We start from the raw sequence: 19,235 nt of genomic DNA, 5'->3' as shown, positions 1-19,235 counted from the left end.
AAGCCCTTGCTCGCAGCGTGGGGACCCCTGTTCCCACCTCTCCGGAGGGGCTGGAGCACCCCCCGAAGGGCCGTGGGCTGGTTTGGGGCTCAGGTTGGAGCAGTGGTGGTTAAATAAAGCTACTGGTGCTCCCTGGCCTCACGGTCTGTCCCTTGCTCCGGGTGTAAATGGGATCCCTGGATGCTGGGGGGTTCTCCTGCTGCAAAACCCACGGGAGAGGAGCGCGTGGCTCCCCAAATCCCCACGAATAACCCCAAAAGCATGTCGGGGGGGGGGGGCTTAGCTGAAATCGGGGCACCACAGCCTTTTTGGGGGGTGATGGGGAAGTGAGTGGAAAAATGAATCCCAGCGTTTTCCGCTGGATAAGCAGCATCTGGGGAACATCCCAGAGCCCCGCGGCCCCTGTGTGTGTGTGTGTCCCAGGCTTCACGTTTCCCTCTTTCCAGGCGGATCGGGAGCCGCTCCCCTCGGTCAGGGGCTGGGGGCCGCCCCGGTGTCGCCCCCCGGGGCAGGGGGAGGCGGGCAGGGCCGGGCCGGGGCGGGACCGGGCCGGGGCGGGGAGCGGCGGCCCCGCGGGGCGGTGAAAAGGAGCCGCGGGGGCAGCGGCAGCTCCGCCGCCCGTCATGAGGGCAGCGCTCGCCCCCGGCGTCCGCCTGCTCCGCGCCCTCCCCCGGGACAGCCGGTGAGCGGGGGGGGGGCGGCGGAGCACCGGGATGGGGGCAGGCACTGGGATGGGGGTACCGGGGCACCGGGATGGGGGCAGGCACCGGACTTGGGGTACCGGGGCGCCGCGCCTGGGGACAGGCACCGGGCTGGGGGCACCGGGGCACCGGGCTGGGGGCACCGGGACACGGCGATGGGGGGCAGGCACCGGGGTGCGGGCAGCGGCACCGGGATGGGGACGGGCACCGGGATAGGAACTGGCTCTGGACCAGGGGACCGGCACAGGGATGGGGGCAAGCTCTGCCCCGGGGTCAGTCGCCCGGGAACCGGCACGGGGATGGGGACCGGCACGGGGATGGGGACCGGCTGTGCACCGGGTCACTCGCCTGGGGACCGGCACGGGGATGGGGACAAGCTCTGCCCCGGGGTCACTTGCCCGGGAACCAGCCCTGGACTAGACCAGCAGCGGGATGGGGACCAGCCCTGAGGTGGGGACCGGCTCTGCACTGGGGTCACTCACCCGGGGACCGGCACCAGGATGTGCCCTAGACCCAGGGACAGGCACCGGCTGAGGACTGGCTCAGCACTGGGGTCACTTGCCCCGGGACTGACACTGGGATGTGCCCCGGACCCGGGGACTGGCACTGGGGTGGGGACCAGCACTGGAGCAGGGTTCCCTTGCCCCAAGGAACCAACACTGGGCGGGGGGTCACTTGCCCAGGGACCAGCACCAGAATGGGGACTGGCCCTGGACCAGTGGCCACTCGCCCGGGGACAAGCATCGCCCCTTGGGCTCTGGGTCCTCCCTGAGATGGGACCCGGTGCAGCACGGGCAGCGATCCCGGGGGCTGGGCATGGCCCGGAGCTGGAGCCCCCCTCGCAGGGCCGGAGGGCACCGAGCCCCACGCAGCCGCTGCGGGGCTGGGCAGGGGGATGCGCGGGGACCCCGAGATGGGCAGCAGCAAGCGCTGAGCCTCAAGCTGTCCCTCCCGCACGTGACAGGCCCTTGCCTTCAAATTTCAGTGGGATGTGGCCAACACGGAGATAACGCTGGTTCCCCTCCTTTTCGGCGAGGTGACAAGCTCGCTGCTGGTTTGATTTTATTTAATGTATTTATTTTTTGAAAGCCTGTTGCCAAACAACCCCCGTGCTTTTCCATCAGCAGTAATTTTCCCTGCCAGAACACATGGGGTAAAAAAAAAAAAAAACAACCCCAAGCATCCGGCCCAGTCGGGTACCGCACATGGAGTTTCTCTTCCCCTTCCTCGCTGTGGCCTCTCTGCTCCCCTCGGGTCAGCCCTGCAGCCAGCAGCGGTGATTTTGGTGGGGTTTGTTTATTTTTTGGGAGTGGGAACCAGCAATTTTTCAGCTGCTGTGCAGTCTCGAAGCTGCCCTGGATTTGCAGGGTGCCTGTACTTGCTGCTGTTCAGTAAATCGAAACTGTGAAGAGGAGAAGAGGGGTAGGCTGGGTTAAAACTGAAAAAAAAAAACAAACAACCACAACTTTTTTTTTTCTTCTAAACTTCAGTAACCCGTGACACTTCTCGGTGCCGCAGCTGCCCCTGACCACTCAAATCCACTGCACTATCGTAAAACCCTCTGCAAAACCCTCCCTAAATGCAGGATGAGACCCCTTGGAGATGTTCATCCCGCTCTGGAGGACGCTGCATCTTATTTTGGATTCTCCAGGCTTTATCCATCAGCTTTCCTGGCAGCAGCATGCCCATCCCTGAGCCCAGACCCTTTTCCACCCCACCCACCCCCAGTTTTTTTTTTTTTCCCAGTTTGTCTTAATAATCAGCACTGGGAATGATGATGAATCGGCTGCGATCTGGTGCCCTGTTTCCACTGTGACGCCGGGAAGGCGCTTGCTCACCCCCCGGTTTGCTGGGACAGCTGCTTGGGGAAGGGGAAATGCTGATGAGCACTCTCCCCAAAGCTCAGCTGATCTTTTTAAGCCACATCCTTAGCAATTTTTGGCGAGAAATGTGTGTGGTTGCCTCCCTACAGGCTTGCCTGAGCCGGTTCAGCTCACCGGTCCGGCAGCAGAGTCCCCGTTTGGTGCTGAGGGAATATTTTGTTGGGGAAACAAACAGAAACGACCCCATTTTCCCCCTTTTCCCATGTGTTTCTCAGACCCCCACAGGTTAAATGGCACCGGAGCTGCATGTGTGCATCCTAAAGTCACATCTGCATCCGGAGTGGATTCAACTTGGCACGGCGGTGGCTCTCGCCGCGTTTACCTGATAGTTTTCTTCAAGAAGCATGAATTTTGGGGTTGGGGAAAGAAGAGCACGGCTATCGCTGAGGCTGGAGATAGCCAAGACATCCCTGCCAGGCTGGGCTTTGCTAGCTGGGATGGTGACAGGCCCCCCCACCCCGTCCCCACCCTTGCCCCCCTACCCCTGACCTCTCTACTGGCTTTATCCTGCAGCTATCGGGGACTGACGCTGGTGCTGACCTTCCTCTGCTACACCAGCTACCACCTCTCCCGAAAACCCATCAGCATCGTCAAGGTTAGCTCCAGCCTCGCACCCCCCACACCTGCGGGGAGAGAGGACACGGGGGGTCCTTGAGCATCCCGCTTTCACCCCTTCCCTCCCCCCGCAGAGCCAGCTGCACCCCAATTGCTCAGCCTTGGGTCCGAACCCCCGCAATGACTCCAACAGCACCACGTGGTGCAGCTGGGCACCCTTCGGTAAGGCTAAGCCCCCCCCCCATCACCCCAAAACCGACCCCCATGGCAGCAGAGATGGGCTCCCCCCCATGCCCTTAGCCAGCTCGTGGCCAGAGATTTTGGCAGGGGGCCGGCTGCTCGTTAGGCAGCCGGAGGTAATTAAGCGGCACGCCTCTGCCCGGTGCTCCCGGGCCGAAGGGCAGCAGCGGGTGGTGAAACGGGGGCCGGGATGGGAGCGGGTCCCAATGCCGACGGCACCCGGCCATGCTCCGAGAGCCGCCCCCCGGGAAGGAGGGTTTTGGGGACAGGGGACGAAGACGGGGTTCAGGCTGACGCGGCCCCCATATTTCTTTTCCAGATGGGGACAACTACAAGGAGCTTTTTGGGGCGCTGGATAATGCCTTCCTGGTGGCCTATGCCATCGGGATGTTTATCAGGTACCCAAGTCCTTTGCAACCCTTTCCCTCCACACACCAGTATGCACCAGTTTACCAGGAATGCTAATGGGAAAGGAGCTGGGCACTGGGATCCACTTGGGATTCAGGCACTAGCTCAGTGCGGTAACACACGTTGGTGGCATCACCTGTGACAGCTCCTGGCTGCGCTCTTCCCTCTCTCCCCAGTGGCATTTTCGGGGAGCGCCTCCCCCTGCGCTACTACCTGTCGGGGGGGATGGTGCTGAGTGGGCTCTTCACCGCACTCTTTGGTCTCGGCTACTTCTGGGACATCCACGTCCTCTGGTACTTCATCCTCGTGCAGGTGCGTCCGCGCTGGAGGATGCTCCGGCTCTGGATTTTACCACCGTGGCCTCATCCAGGGGTTTTTTTGGTGGCTTTTGGGGACAAGAGTGGCCCAGTTCCTGAGCAGGGGAATGCGAGGCATTTCCACTCCCTGCAAAACCTAGTTGCACGTGGCGTGGGTGCCGAAACCACCGGGTGTGCCTGTCCTGATAAGCAGGGCAGGCAGGCGGTTTGGCAACACCAGCCGCTCCCAATTTAGCCACGGGAAGGATCCGAATGGCTCCGGATTGCCCCAGCAAGAAAAAAAACCAACCCAAACTGGGTGTTTTCTTGACAGTTTTGGGATGGGGGTGGCTATTTTTGAGCCCAGAATGGCATGGGGGGCTGTGTGGATCGAGTCCATGCCGTGCCAGGTGCCCGACGGCACCGCGTGGTGCTGCCTGTCTCTTGCCAGGTCTGCAACGGGCTGGTGCAGACGACGGGCTGGCCCTCTGTCGTGGCATGCGTCGGAAACTGGTTTGGGAAAGGAAAGTGAGTGTTTCTCCGGCATGTCCCACCCTGGTCCTGGTCCCTGCCAGCCCCGGCAGCCGCCCTGGCGATACTGACCCTGGCTCTATCCCCTCCAGGAGAGGTTTGATCATGGGCATCTGGAACTCCCACACGTCCGTCGGCAACATCTTAGGGTCACTCATCGCTGGCGTTTGGGTTTCGTCTGCCTGGGGCCTGTCCTTCATCGTGCCCGGCATCATCATCGCCGCTGTGGGCATCGTCTGCTTCTTCTTCCTGGTGGAGTGTGAGTGGCATCATCTGGGGCACTGCAGGTGACTGGTGTCACACTGGTATCAGCAGGGCCACAATTTTTCACCTTACTCGTCTCCAAGTGTCTTTGGGAACCCTAAATACTTACTGCCAGCTTGTGGCAAGCAGGGATGTGGACCATGACCACCACGGGGATGCTCAGCATCCTTTGGGGTCATCCAGGCAGGCTCAGCCCCTGTGCTGGTTGCTCCTCTCAGCCTGTCTTTCTTAGAAACATTTGGGAAGCCCTTTGGGATTTTACCGGGGGTTTTCACTGCTGGGAAGCGAGTACCTGGAGATGCTGCCCAGCTCCGGGGGTTCCCAGCCCCACGTTTCTCCTCTGCAGTGTCAGATGCTGGAGGGAGAGCAGGTGGACCAGGGCTGGTCCAGGCTCTCACGGGATCTCCTTTCTCCCTGCAGATCCCGAGGACGTTGGCTGCAGTCCACCTCTGCATCATGTGAGTTGAATCGATTTCCAGTGGTCCAGTTGTCCTGGGTGGGGTGGTCGCTCTTTACAGTGAAGCAACCAGGGCATCAGGTCATAACATCAGAAATCAGAGCGATGTTCAGTTGTCACAGAGGATGCTCATTGCTATTCTGGTGTAAGCATCCTCCGGGTCACATTCTGGCAGCAAATTGGATGTTTCAGCTCCTTCCAGCAACGAGAGCCACGTCTCCTGCTCTTGGCTTGCTTTTAGATGGCCTCCAACGAGGAGGATGCTGGAGGAGTGACCACCAATGCGAAGGATCCCGAAGCGGTCATGTCCAATGAGGGGCCGCTGAGCATCTCCGGCCAGAGCACTGCGGAGTGCTCCGACAGCCCCAAGGAGCCAGCTGAGGAGCCTGAAGCCATCAGCTTCCTCGGGGCGCTCCGGATACCCGTGAGTTGCAGGATGCCTCTGGCATCGTGATGGGGATGGAGGAAAGAGCAAAACCAGGGCAGCTCACCCCATCAGTGGGGTGCCCACAGGGCAGAAAACTGGGGGGAAAACCCACCCTCTGGAGGAAGCTGGGAGGAGGAGGAGGCTCTGATGTCTTCTCCTTTCCTCCCAGGGTGTGGTGGAGTTCTCCCTTTGCCTGCTTTTTGCCAAGCTGGTGAGCTACACCTTCCTGTACTGGCTGCCCCTCTACATCGTGAACGTGGGTGAGTTTTTGGGGGTGGTGAGGCAGGAGCAAGCCTGCCCAGGGGAGCATCTCCTCACCCCTCTTCTCTCCCTCGCAGCTCATTTTGGTGCCAAGGAAGCTGGGGACCTGTCCACCCTCTTCGACGCTGGGGGCATTTTAGGTTTGTCACATGCCTGGGCAGAGGGGGTGGATCGGGATTGATTTGGGGACAATCCTGGCCTTGACTGAAAATCCCCTCCACAGGTAGGTAGCACAATCCTTTTCCCTGGAGCACCATGGTGGGGTTTACTTGGCATTCATAGCACTCAGTAGGCAGCAAAACCCCCTTGCTTTTATTTTGCCATCCACGTGACCGTCACAACACCTTTCCTTGGGTCTCGCTTGCTCAGGCTCTCCTTTTTCTTAGATTAATAATACATTTTACAAGTGTGGAGGAGAGCAGAGCTGCATGCAAGTGTAGGGAAACCATCTGCAGTGAGAAAGTGGTAGGGATAAATCAAAGCTCTTCACTCTGATATTATTATATTTAGCCTTGGGGGCATTTTGCTCAAAAGTTGGGGGATGAAAGAGCACCACGGTGCAGCTTCCCATTGGAATTTGGGCTCAGCTAGGGCAAAGCTTTGCTGCTGCGGGGTGGCGTGACTGACACCTGCGACTTCTTCTTGCAGGGGGGATCTTTGCTGGCCTCATCTCTGACTACACCGGCGGCAGAGCCACCACGTGCTGCGTGATGCTCATCATCGCTGCTCCCATGGTGCGTTGTCACATAGGGAAAAACCTCAGTCACGAGGGTTTCCTCTCCTCCAGCTCCTTTGAGTCACGGCTGCCTTCTTCTTCCCAAGCACCCGGGATAAGCTGGTCACGCGCTCGGCCGAGATGAGAGCTGGGGGATCGATCCACGTGCCCAGATGTTCCCAGGGTGGATGTGCAGATGGGGGGCTGGGAGGGGATTGTAGAGTCTTTGACAGCTAAAAAGAAACCCCATTATGGTTTTTTTCCCTCCATCCTGCCATAGCCCTGCTGTGTCTTAAAGCCTTGGGGGTTCCACTGAGCTGGTCCAGCTTGGTCCCTTTGCTTTGCATCCCAAAAGCCCCCGTGCCGATGGCCTCATGCTCCACCGGCGCTTGGCTGGGCCGTCCTTCCCGAGCACCTGCAAGGAGCTCGTTTGGCTTTGCCGCCACAAAAAGGCGGCTAATTAGCTGTAATCCAAGCCTGGCTGGCGCTGGCTTGTGAGCCTCTCCCCTCCAAAGAGGCTGGCGCATGCTGAAAAGCAGAGGGGCTGCGTCACCTCCCCGTCCCCCTGCAGTGCCGGCAGGCGAGTTCCCGTCTGCCTTCAGCCGGCGAGGAGGCGTGTGAGCCTCGCTGGGCCATAAATCGCGGCAGCACCTCTGTTCGCCGGCTGCCAGGTATTTCATCTGGCAGGCAGACGGCGGGACGCAGAGCCAAGGGCACGCTCAGCTCCCCATCCCGGCTGGGGCTCTCCTGTCCCGACGCTGCGTAGCGGCAGGAGCCTGCCAAGCTTGGCGCCCGTGATAATTCAAGTCCCCACCTTCTCCATCCTGTCCCCAGGGTGCTGCTGCAAGGAAAACGCTTGGGAAAACAGCTGGAATAACCATGACTGGTTAATCTCGTGTCTCTTTTCCAGCTGTTCCTGTATAACCACATCGGCCAGAACGGCATCGGCACGTCGATAGGTAAGGAGCTCCCCAGCGCCTGCCGCTGAAGGGGTGGTGGGACACGCTGCGGACTCACTCGCCTTTATTTCTCCTCTGGAGCTGAGCTCCCGGTCCAGGATCTGGGAGAGGGCGGCGCTGGATGAGTCTTTGCTGCCCGCGGGGTGGGATGTCTGGGGGAAAACAGAGATGGACGGGAGGTGGATGTGTGGAACAGCAATGGCCACACATGGGCCGGGGATGATGGCCCCAACGTCCTGCTGTTCCTTGCACTTAAAAGATCTAATCTCTTCCTGGGTATCTCGGTGGCTGGCGTGTTCCTCACAGCGATGCTGATAGTCTGCGGTGCCCTGGTGAACGGACCCTATGCTCTCATCACGACAGCAGTTTCGGCAGATTTGGTAAGAGGCACACCTCAGAGCCTGGCACGCCGCTCTTGCACACCCACAAGTGGCTCCCTTTCCTCCCAGAGGGATGTTTGCTTCCATTTCTGCATTTTAGCTGTTTCCCAATGCCTCTGGAGCCCAGCGGAGAAGGGCAGGGCTCTCACACCTTGTGCTGCGGTTCACACCCTCCTTTAAACACAGCCTTTTGTCCCATTACCTTGGCTGTGTGACTCTACTTCAGCCCTGCCGCACCTCCCTCGGAGCACAGGGTGGGAAAATTTGCTGGGAAACCTGGGACGGCTGCTCGCTGTTGGCGATCCAGGTTTTTCCGGGGTTTGGCTGCGGGCAGCGTCCGAGTTCGGATCTTTTTGCCCACAGCTGGGTCTGATACATGGGAATTGCCGCCCGGGGTGTGAACGGCCTCACACTAGGACTTGCCAGCTGTGGCCCCCGAGGTTGTTTTTCTTTTTGATATTTTACTCCTCCATCCCTGCAGGGAACCCACGAGTCTCTCAAAGGCAATGCCAAAGCCCTTTCCACTGTCACGGCCATCATTGATGGCACAGGATCCATAGGTATGTATGCCTGGGGGATGCAGAGCGCTGATTTCCCCCTGTGCTGGGGGGGGGGGTCCTGGTCCCCTCTCCCCCCCCCGCACAGGGCATCGCCTAATGTGGCTCATGTCCCCTCACAGGTGCTGCGCTGGGGCCGCTGCTCGCAGGGATCATCTCCCCCACGGGCTGGAATAACGTCTTCTACATGCTGATAGCAGCCGATGTCTTGGCTTGCCTGGTAGGTTGCTCCTCACTGGGACTCGTTTTGCTCCCCTGGATATTCAAGGGCTCCCTTTTAGCTGCCCGCTCGCCCGTGGAGGGCAGGGATGGTCCCTGGGAACAGCCAGGTACTGGGCATATTGCAAAGCCCCGTATGCTCTCCAGACCTTTGCCTCCATTCATTTGGCTTTTTCCAATGACCTCCTCTGTTCATGGCTGTAGCTCACGCGCTCTTCCCTTGCAAAAGCCTTAAAATTTCCCTCCTGGTGGTGGAAATGCTCACGCTGGGGCTGATGGCTTTGCAGTCTCCGGTGGCTGCAGACCCGTCAGCCCCACAAGGATACACCCCCCCCCCTCTTTCCCTCTGCAGCTCCTCACTCGTGTGGTGGTCAAAGAAGTCCGTGGGTGGTGTGGCTACATGGTGAGGAAGAGAGGGTACGTACGTACCACCCCAGGGTGGCCTCTGGTCCCACAGTGCCAAAACACGGCATCCATGCTGCTCTGGAAAGACGTGTGTTATCCCTTGCTGTCACTGCTGCATCACTGCGCGGGCATCACGTCAGGCGTCGCGAGGCCGGCTGCCTGACGTCTCACTCCTGTGGGCACAGAGAGACATTTCCACCTCGAGCCAGGGCAGCACCCGGGGGATTTTAGCCACCTGAGCCTCGAGAAACTCCCTTGGTGCTAAAGACGCCATCCTTGTATCTTTGTAGCTCTAGCGTGCAGCTCACAGAGTCAGTGCTGGATGGGAAGTAGCTCAGTGTGAGTATCTCCACTTGAGCCCCAAGGATTAAATGCAAATGCAAGCCTGATTCGCCCTGATTTCGAGTTTCGCTTGGCAGGCTCAGCCTAGACACAGCCTCTCCAGTGAAAATTTAAAGGCTGAGATCAAGCTTGGGAATCAAAGGATGAAATTGCAACGGCCGAGGAAGAGTGTGGACGGGTGGGTGGGCGGCGCATCCTTGCCTTCAGCTGACTCACGAGATGCTAGCCCAGATACCCAATCGATTGGCATTGATTAATGCACCTAAAATGGCCAAATTTATAGGCTGACTTGCCCACTGTGCTAATGAGCTTGATTAACACAGAGTCTGGGCTCACTAATCAAATCCACGGCCAAATCACTGCAGTGAGGGTATAAATAATCTCCAAATCAGCACTGGCCCGACTCCCATCGCACCGAAGTCCCCTCCCCTGCGAGCGCTGAGGGGTGAGGGGCCACAGGCAGTCCCGGTGGTGGGGGTGCCAGACCTCCCGCGAACGTTTGGTCCTTTATGTCTTGTGTTTGCAGGTGAAAGAACAATAGTCTGGGCCTTGCGCTGCGGTAAGTGCAGCCCAAACCTCCTTCCCCGGCCGCCCGCGGAGGGCTGTGGGGCTCCGCTCTCTTGTGCCGGGGCTGGTTGGGGCAAGGACTGTCCTGGCTGGGTTGGCACCATCCTGCCGCCGTATACACCAAAAATCTGGCTGTTTTGTGCTGGGGAAGCAGCTGGTTTGGGGAATGGAGCTTTGGGAACACGTTGTCTCCTCAGCAGCTTGCAAAGAGGAGGCGCAAAGGCTGGGGGTTTCTTGGGTGATATTTCAGCTTTGACCAGACCAAAACCGGCGGCCAGTTCTCCTCTTGGCGCCTGCTTCCCCTCTGGGCTTGTGGTGCAGATGGGGCTGAGCTTTTCCAGCAGAGACGCTTCCCTTTCCATCGCTCCGGCAGCGCTGCGGCACCATCACCCATCGCAGCACCATCACCCATCCCGACACCTCTGGCCGCCGCCTGCCGCGCTCAGCCCCTCGCTTCTCTCCTTTGCAGGTTTAAGGAGTTTTGAGGTGCCCCCCGCGAGCCGCCCCGAGCCGAGAGGCCCGGAGGGAGGAGAGGGGCCGGGGCACGCCGGGAATGGGTTTGCCTGGGCAGAGCCAAGGCACGGCTCAGGCTCGGCCCCGCGGGCTCGCACTGCCAGCGTGGGTTTGCTTCAGAGGGAGGCAGCGGCCAGGAGCAGTCCAAGGGCCCCCACTGACCGGTTTTCTGGGCTGATTCTTTGCCCTTGGCCATTTTATTAATAAAAACATGCAAAACCGGTGTTGCTACTCCATGCCACTTCCTGGTGGGGCTCGGCCAGGGGTGGTGATCGCACCCCTCTCCTTGCTTTTGTCCACGGGCAGCCTCTTGTTCCTGAGCCTGCCCCATCCTGGCACTTGGTATTTCACAATATTGGTCAGGAGGAGGGTGCCGAAGCACTTAAAGCACTGCCTCACCACCAAAGCACCAATTCTTTTAAGTAATGAGCATCCCCAGGCTTTCCACTGAGCCCAAATTAGGCTGGTTTTACTCCTCGTCTCATCCCGCTGCAAAAAACCAAACCCAAACAGCATTCTTCCCAATTATTATATTTCCTAATTCATACCATTTAGCTGCAAAAGGAGAACCCGCAGCCGTGTATCAGCCCCCACAGCAACCAGCTGCTCACACGCTGTGGCCGCTCCGGGTCCAGCTGATGGTCTTCGTTAGATGCCGCGTAATTAGGAGCCCCCAGGAGGTTCAACTGGCGCCGCTGGCCTGTCAGCCACGCAGGCTCCCCGGGGAAGAGTTGGGTCTCGGAGGCCCCGGCAGCATCACTTGATTAAGGCTGGGGCCAGCTGTGCAGCCAGCTGTGTGCTGACGGCAGGGCCCCCGACTTTGATGTGCGAGGAGCTGGGGCGCACGGGGCGTTGACGAGCTGCGGGGTGTGTTTCCCAGCCTGCTTGCCATCCAGGGATTGCACCCGGGCCGGCTCCGGCTCTCCGCCCCGGGGAGAGCAGTACCAGGGGCCAGGGGCTGTGTTTATGCCCAGTATAAATCTGAACTCTAATTGACTTCACCTCCTTGGATCTTAACCCGAGGAGAAAACATCTGGGCCTGATGTGGTTTTATTAAGTGCTGATTTCATCAGCAAAGAGGAAAAAAAGAAAAAAAGAAAAAAAAAAAAAAGAAAACTTGCTGGCCAGTTGGATCAGCTCCCTGGAAGGCGATGGAGTGGGACAAGGGGACAGGGAAGCTGGAGAGTGGCAGCTGCATGTTGGAGGTGGCTGGTGGCTGGATGATGACAGCCTTCGGTCCCCTCCACGCTGACAGGAGGGATGCTCGATGGGGCTTGGAAACTTGCCAGTTGCCTGCAGGTCCCTGGGGGAGAAAGCAGGAAAACGATGGGGCAGGCAGAGAAAAGCAAAATCCCCAGTCACCCTTTCTCCCAGGAAAATAACACCCTCCCTGGGGCAAACGGCGATGGAGCCGTAGGAAGAGGTGTCGGGACGGGGTCTGTGATGCTGCGTCCGCAGGCTGCGTGGCTCCTGGCACACGGGGCCTCTGACAGACAGCACAAGGCTCCACGATGCCAGCAGAACACATTTTCAAGCAAAAGATCCCACAAGCCCTGACACACACACAGGGGTGTTGCAAAAGCAAGTTGGTTGGGGGCTTTTTGGTGTTTTTTTTTCCCCCTTTTCTTCCTTGCACCCCCCACCACCTCCTGCTGAAGCTGCTCATAGTTTTTCCGGGACAAATTTAGGTCTGGGCTGTGTCCCACTCGTGTTTGGAAAGTCTGAGCAGCCTTGGCTGCACTGCTGGGAGCGAGGAGAAAGGGCAGACAGCCCGCAGCAGTTTTAAACTTTAAAAAAAAAAAAAAAAAAAAAAAAAAAGAGCCAAATGCCAAAGAAAACCCCAGATCTCCACGAGATTTTCGAGACTGAGGGGTGGGCGGGAAAGCGGGGGGGGGATCCCCTGGGTTTGCCCCAGCCAAAGGACTGTTTAAACTGAGCTGAGTTTTTTTGGTAGAAGTCTGTAAGACTCACCTCGTCTCGTTCCTCCTCTGCAGGAGCGGGGGCTGCTGCTTTTCCCCCCGCCACGAGCCCCCGCCCCACAGCATCACAGGAGAGCATGAACGCGTGGCCGCTGCTGTCCTACGGATGGGGAAAAAACCACGTTGTGGCTCATTAGGAGCCGTTTGGTGAACACAGATCTATAGGTGACACCACGGCCCCCACTGCAGCGATACCGTTTCAGCCCAGCTTTGCCAGGAGCTGGCCTGGGGAGGGGTCGCACGTCTTTTTGGAGGAATGCTATCGGTCCACCGGGCTGCTGGGAAGGTGAAGAGGTGGCTGGGTCACGGTCCGTAATTACCTATGCAAGGAGCAGCCGGCAAACGCTGAAGGGCTTTTTAATTAGCAGCCAAAGGCAAAGTGGGATTCAACAGCAGGGAAGCTGAAGTCAGCAAAGTCAAGGTGGAAATAAGAGGCCAGCTTTTACCAGTGAGGGTAATTAAGTGCCGGCAGAACGCAGCATGAGGCGTGAGGAATTGCAGTCATTGAAGGACCTTAAATCAAGGAGAGGAGTTTCTCCTGCAGACGCCTGCACTCCCTCCATCCCTGCTCCGGCACCGCTCGCCACCCGGCCTCGGGCAGGAGGGACCGCCTGACCTCAGGTCGCTCGAGCCTCTGTCGAGCTGGGTACCAGCATCCCAGTGCGGGAGCATCCCTGCACGTTTCTAACGAGCCAGGCAGGGAATTTAGCAGGGACAAGGGCTGTTCTCCCACCTGACCTGAAAGCAGCTTGGCCGCCCTCCTCCTGATGCAGGCAGAATCTTGTGTAAACATCCCTTCTGGCATGACAGGTTTGTCTCGCTGGGATTTAGCAGGATTTTTCGCCTGCATGGGGCTGGCACCTCAGGACACGGAGCACCAGGCGCTCCCACCCTGCAAGAGGAAATGGAGGATCATTTGCTCGCAGTTTTGGGAGAAAGCTAGGGTGGAGCAGGGCTCCTTGGCTATAACACCTCCCCAGCTCCCAACACCTTTGCCAGCAACTGAGAGATTGGGATTTAAGCCAAACCCGCCCTCCTGCTGCACATTAATTGCAAAAGAAAATAATCAGGGTGCTAGATGGAGGTGGATGTGCTGGCGAAAGGTTATCCTCCAGGAGCTGAAGGTTTGGGTGGGGGATGGCAGCAAAAAGTCACCATTTGGGGCTGGTTGGAAAGCAGCTACAGCTCATACCGATTCATTGATGCGGTCTTTCCTTTCCCAAAAATAAACAGGAACTGTCTGGAAAGCCCCTGCACGGGGAGGAGCAGGATTGCCCAGAATAAATAAATACACAGAGAGAGCTCATGTTGAGTTCATCCAGCCGGTCGTTCCCCGCTGCCGAGGGTGGCGAGGGATGAGGATGGAGCTCAGAGTGTCTCGGAGGGGGCTCTTTTCCCAATTAACAGGGTTTCTGGGAGAGCGCTGAAATGGCCTCCTCCTGCAGGAGCCGCCGCGTCCCTCCTGCAGCGTCGCTTTCCGCTCTCCCCAAAACATCCCCGGCACCACGAGCCTTTTGACTCATTTCAGTTACAACCAGATTAAGCCAACAGAAACAGCAAATATCTTGGGTGTATTTATGGTGCGAAACTGGAAAAAGCTTCACATTCCTGCTTTTAGGGTTGATTTTTTTTTTTTAGTGCGCCAGCCGCTTTTGCTGCGGTTTCCCCATTTGTCGGACTGGAAGCCTGGCAAGGCGCTGCCATCTCCGGCTGGCACCGCTTGCCACCGCGGCACACCAAGCACGGGGAATAAAGACACGGCAGCCGTGGAGCTGGAGCGAGCTGCGAGACTAGCTTCGTGTTCATAAATGTTATTAAGATGATGAATTAAATATGAATTTTGTTTCAGGCATAACTTCGAAATCACCAAGAGACCCGATGCGCTTGTGTTGCATAAATGCTCGGCGTGTTCCTTAACACGATAGTTCAACTCCCTTGGACATAGGCTCCAGGATGGGAAGGGATGGAGCATTTACGCAGCTCAGAAGTAGCCACCTCTCCTCTGCCCTTTTTTTGAAATGTACTTACACATTTTTAGCTGGTTGAGTTAGGGCTCCTGTGTCCTGGGGCATTTTCTGCAGGGGAAGTGTCATCTCCGAGCCCGCTCGCTCTGCCTTATTAATCTTGCATGTCCTGATGTTAATATTTTGTGACTGACAACTGTCAGGACAGGGCTGGGAGAAGCTGGCCGGTTCTTTTATTTACCATTCACCATCTTCAGTTCAAAATGAAAAAAAAAAAAAAAAAAATCCAAAAGAAAAAAAATCTCTAAAAACGGGTGGGGGTGGGGGGGAAATATCTGTATGAGAGCTGTGTTTCTTGCCCTCAGGTTTTTGGCTATATTGCCTCCAAACACAACTCAGGGCTGCGGCACTGTCTCGCACTCGGCTTTATCCTCACAGCAATACCCACTGGCCACTCAGCCGTGAAATGCTGAGCAGCTCCATCCCTCCAGGGTTGGAAAACACGAGCTCTAGCATAACTCACCTCACCCAGCTACTGCGAGGCACCTGTGGGAACCTCTCCCCAGCACAGCATAGATGGTGACGGCTCCTTCCCTGCTCCAAAACCAGTCACACAATACTCCGGGCCACCAAAATGCTTTTCTCCTGCAAGAAATCTAAAAGCCTTGTGAGACTTCACGCAAGAAATCATCTCTACTGAGGGATGGCTAAGACAGCCAAAGCAGTAATTATTGCTAGTTAAGTACGGCACAAGCTGCTATCAACAGATTGATTTGCAGCACAGGCTCGAGACGGAGGTATCTGACAGCCAACAGCTTGGCTCAGTCTCCCTGCTACACTTCAGCAGGGCTGTTCCCCCCAGTTTCAATGCCAAAATTGGGAGGGAAATGGGATTTGACCCCATCGCTGCTGCTGGAAAACATAAAAAGCGGTTTTCCCCCACAAAAGGAAAGGTACTGGAGTCTATTACAAACTCCAAACATCTGCACTAGCGTGAGCAACACTTCAATGTTTTAGGGTAGCAGGAACCATAAGCCTTCAACTCCCCACCCAGGATGACAACTCGAGGTGGCAACACACACTGGAGACGCTTGAGCTTTGAAAAGCAGGAGGGGTTTTTGTGGGCTGGCAGGATTGTTTAGCGCAGGGAGAGATGAGACCTGGCTTTCCTCTGCATTCTTGCAGAAGGGAGATTTTAATTTGCCTGTTTGGGCGTTATTTTGCATGTTGTTCTTTCCCCACTCCAAAGCATCGGGTTTCCAGTCAAAAGGATCGTTTCCAACAATCCACAACCACAGGCTGAATTTCCCAAAAATACCCCACGTCTGCCACAGCAAAAGGCAGTTTTCAGAGACACTGGCACCAAAGGGTGGCAAAAGGTGACATTCCTGGAGAATAAATGAAGCCTGAGTCGGGGTTTCTCAGAGAGTTTTATTAAAATAAGGTGAAAAAGGCATGGTAACAAACCATCTCTTGTGGATAACGATAACAAACCATCTCGGTTCAGTTCATTACACTGAAGTGTAGTACAAAGTGCATGGATTTCAACTCTCCTGTAAAAGAGAAGAGAGAGGTTAAAACACCTTTGCAGTCTACAGAGGCTTGAACCCCCCTGGAGAGTCAGGCGAGTGCTCACGCTCAGTTCAAATTCTGCTTTTCAAGATGAAACACACAGCACTGGATGCAAGTGACACACTTCACTTGCTTTGCCGGTTCTTTCTGAGCTCAGAAAAAACGATACATTCACCTCCAGAACAGTCTCCTGGTCTCCCTTCCTGGTTTATTTTCCATGAAATTGGGATTTCCTCTTTCAGGGACTGCTGTCTCCAGCTGTCGCTAGCTGCTGTGGAGTGGCTTGGCATGCACTGGCTCCATGAGGTGGTAAATCAGGAGCAGGAACAGGCACCCAAGTAGGACCAGGCTCATCACGGCCAGGAGGACGAAGCGGCCAATAAAGAAGGTGTCCACAATCTGCAGAGAATGGAAAAAAAAACCCAAAAGACCACAAAACATGTTACCACCTTGGTCTGCTCCAGGAGCCTGGAAGGAGCATGCCAATGTCCTGGAAAAGAGTACTGTCAGAGAAGATCACCCCAGGAGGAAAAGCTTTGGGGTTCCCCCAGATTTCTCCATTTGCTTTTCATTCCTGACATAGGAGCTCCCTGTTGGAAGTGGGGTGTGTGACAAATGGTTGAAAGAATCTCTTTCCTCTGAAAAAAGTCACTCGCGGGAAAGCTACTGTGGAGGAAAGGAGCAGCACAGTACTGAACACAGGGAAGAAACGCCAGTCAGATCCTGCAGCAGCACGCCCCAGTCACAAACCTACCAGTGCTGCAAGGAACTGCAAACGATTCTTCCCTTTTAGAGGGGAAATGGGGAGAAAAAGAAAAAAAAAGATTTTAAAAAAGAGGATACAGTGGCAAGACAAGACACAATGAGAAGCCAGCTGCAAGAAGGTTGGTTACGAAATCATCCTCTGCTCCTGAGACTACCCCAAAGCCTGGCTCACCCCCAGCTCAGTTTTATAAATTGCATTAGCACACGCTCAGCCTTGGTGTTGCTGCAGAAAGAGTCTCTTGTGAGCAAAGCGTTGGCTCCTTCTGCACGTTTCACTTTTTAATTAGCCAATTAGCAGAGTTTCAGTGCAGAAAACCCAAGTCATGTATTATTGATAGTCAGGGCAGGTCCAGTCCAATTGAAGATCCAAAAAAAAAAAAAAAAAACCAAGCGCTTTCCCATTCCATCGGCCTCCCGGGCACAAACACGCGCTCGGCTGCCCTTCATCTTGCTTCTAACCTTTACACGAGCAGGTCCCACGCAAGGCAGAGAAAAGAAAAAACTTACAAGTATCTTTAGTAAGGATTTACACAGATCAAGATCTAGAAAAGCAATAATTAATGTGCATTAATAATAGAACAGAGGAAATGGCACCTAAAACGCCACAAAACTCTGTGTATTCAAAGCCCAACGAGCTGTGGGAAAGCTCAAGATGGCAGCTCAGGCAGCCTGATGTGACCCAGAACCGGGGCAGATCCCTGTGCCTGTCAACATAAGACAAGGCGCTGTCTAAAAATGCAGATGGCTCCACGCTTGAGCACGGTAGTAACCTACAAGAGAGCTGAAGAGCAGTTACTAGGCTTCAAAACAGAAAACAGAGCTGGGGCAAAGCGAAAGGCTGCAGAATTAGAGGGGAAATTATCAAAGCTCCCTGCCACATGGCTATCGGCACGCTCCGGGGTGCGATGGAAGATGGAGAGCTGTGGACTAAACTGCGCAAGGGGGTGGCAAAGGGGGAGCAGCAGCTGCTGGAGCTCAGGGCTGAGCTGGGAGGGAAAAAAATAGGAGCGGGATTCCTGCACAGAGCCCCTTGGGCCTGGGCCTGGGAGAATGGGAGCTAAAACCCACGGGTCATGTACAACAGCATGTAAATAAGGGATTTGGTTAAAGAGATAAATAGATACTTGTTCCATGAGTGACACAGCCTGCACCAACAGGAGCCTGCACCAGAGATGAAGCCGCAGGAGACTCAAAAGGCAGCACAGGCCCATCCCCGAGGCAAAGGCCCATCCCTGGGACCTAGGGCAGCTGCTGGGGCCCACCTGGAGGAAAAGACCCATCCCCAGGGCCCACCCTGAGGTAAAGTGCCATCCCCAGGGCTTGGGGGTGCCCTTGGGGGCCACCCCTGAGGTAAAGGCCCATCCCCAAGGCCTACCCTGAGGTAAAGGCCCATCCCCTGGGCCTGGGGGTGCCCTTGGGGGCCACCCCTGAGGAAAAGACCTATCCCCAGGGCCCAGGGGCACCCTTAGGGCCACCCCTGAGGTAAAGGCCCATCCCCAAGGCCTTGGGGTGCCCATGGGGGGCCATCCCTGAGGTAAAGGGCCATGCCCTGGGCCTGGGGGCGACCTTGGGGCATCCCTGAGGTAAAGGCCCATCCCCAGGGCCTGGGGGCGCCCACGGGGGCCGCCGCTGACATAAAGGCCCAACCCTGAGGTAACGCCCCGCTATCCCCGGGCCCGCTTGGCTACGCAAAGCCGCGGCGTGGGCTCACCTCATCGGCGACGGCTGCGGGCGGACCCTTGTCCTCCCGGGGGAAGAGCAGTAGCGCGGCGCTGAGAACGGCGGCTCCAAGCGTCACCAGCACCACGGCGAGCCTGCGGGGAGAGGCGGGCGGAGCGGCCTCAGCACCAAAGCCGGCCTAGTCTGCACCTTCCACACCCCCTTTCCCGCTGCTCACCGGGCCCGCTTGGCTGCCCGGGAAAGCGCCAGGCAGAGCAACAGCACCAGCCCCCAGAGCAGCTGCAGCACCAGCACCCCCGGCCCAACGCCCAGCTCCATGCCCGCCATGCCGCCCGCCACAGCCGCTTCCGCCTAGCAACCGCGCCGCGCCTCCGTGGCCGAGCCAATCAGCGCCGCCCGCCTCTCGTTCATCGCTTCCCATTGGCTGCGGGGCAGGGCGCGGGGGCGGGGGCAGGGCGCGGGGGCGGGGCAGCGCTTTTCCCGCGCCGCGAGAGGCAGGGGCGCGCCACCGGGCTCTGTACACGTGGGCCCTGGCCCTGGCCCCCCTGACGGCCGGTAACTCCACGAACGCTCTTCCAGCCGCTGCCCTTCCCGT

General features: G+C 57.2%; 2 protein-coding genes across 9 annotated transcripts; one reads left to right on the top strand and one right to left on the bottom strand.

Annotated features, from left to right (window-relative positions):
* Positions 1-544: 544 nt before the first annotated feature.
* Positions 545-10,903, top strand: SLC37A2 (solute carrier family 37 member 2). Of its 7 annotated transcripts, XM_080366870.1 has the most exons (20): positions 545-682; positions 3,098-3,179; positions 3,274-3,361; positions 3,699-3,777; positions 3,964-4,099; positions 4,535-4,611; positions 4,707-4,873; positions 5,299-5,336; positions 5,577-5,759; positions 5,932-6,022; positions 6,101-6,163; positions 6,672-6,757; positions 7,649-7,697; positions 8,004-8,077; positions 8,559-8,637; positions 8,757-8,854; positions 9,206-9,270; positions 9,549-9,597; positions 10,127-10,159; positions 10,637-10,903. In XM_080366870.1, exons 1-18 carry the CDS (start codon positions 624-626, stop codon positions 9,589-9,591), a joined length of 1,557 nt encoding a protein of 518 aa, XP_080222996.1. In that variant the 5' UTR covers positions 545-623; the 3' UTR covers positions 9,592-9,597; positions 10,127-10,159; positions 10,637-10,903. The 7 variants fall into 7 exon arrangements, 5 of the variants coding, with proteins under 5 accessions (XP_080222996.1, XP_080222997.1, XP_080222995.1 ...); XR_013924061.1 differs by having other exon boundaries at positions 9,206-9,597; XM_080366871.1 differs by lacking the exon at positions 10,127-10,159.
* Positions 10,904-16,034: 5,131 nt separating this feature from the next.
* TMEM218 (transmembrane protein 218) lies at positions 16,035-19,014 on the bottom strand. 2 transcript variants are annotated; one of them, XR_013924063.1, is made up of 4 exons: positions 18,858-19,014; positions 18,672-18,774; positions 16,371-16,594; positions 16,035-16,176 (listed from the first exon to the last, which is right to left on the bottom strand). XR_013924063.1 is itself a non-coding variant. In XM_080366873.1 (3 exons), the coding sequence occupies exons 1-3, from the start codon at positions 18,965-18,967 to the stop codon at positions 16,460-16,462; spliced, it is 348 nt and encodes a 115-aa protein (XP_080222999.1). In that variant the 5' UTR covers positions 18,968-19,014; the 3' UTR covers positions 16,035-16,459. The 2 variants fall into 2 exon arrangements, 1 of the variants encoding a protein (XP_080222999.1); XM_080366873.1 differs by having other exon boundaries at positions 16,035-16,594.
* Positions 19,015-19,235: the final 221 nt, after the last annotated feature.

Source organism: Falco punctatus, assembly GCF_963210335.1.
Source record: "Falco punctatus genome assembly, chromosome: 16".
In the NCBI taxonomy this organism is placed as follows: Eukaryota; Metazoa; Chordata; class Aves; order Falconiformes; family Falconidae; genus Falco; species Falco punctatus.
The sequence above is the reverse complement of the archived record's forward strand: the minus strand, read 5'-3'. Positions and strand labels throughout refer to the sequence as shown.

Coding starts and splice junctions, on each gene's coding strand:
- TMEM218 (XM_080366873.1), bottom strand. CDS start 18,967: ATGGCGGGCATGGAGCTGGGCGTTGGGCCGGGGGTGCTGGTGCTGCAG. Junction 18,775..18,857: donor CGGGCAGCCAAGCGGGCCCG/GTGAGCAGCGGG, acceptor CTCTCCCCGCAG/GCTCGCCGTGGTGCTGGTGA. Junction 16,595..18,671: donor CCGCAGCCGTCGCCGATGAG/GTGAGCCCACGC, acceptor CATTCTCTGCAG/ATTGTGGACACCTTCTTTAT.
- SLC37A2 (XM_080366871.1), top strand. CDS start 624: ATGAGGGCAGCGCTCGCCCCCGGCGTCCGCCTGCTCCGCGCCCTCCCC. Junction 4,612..4,706: donor AACTGGTTTGGGAAAGGAAA/GTGAGTGTTTCT, acceptor TATCCCCTCCAG/GAGAGGTTTGATCATGGGCA. Junction 5,760..5,931: donor TCGGGGCGCTCCGGATACCC/GTGAGTTGCAGG, acceptor CTTTCCTCCCAG/GGTGTGGTGGAGTTCTCCCT.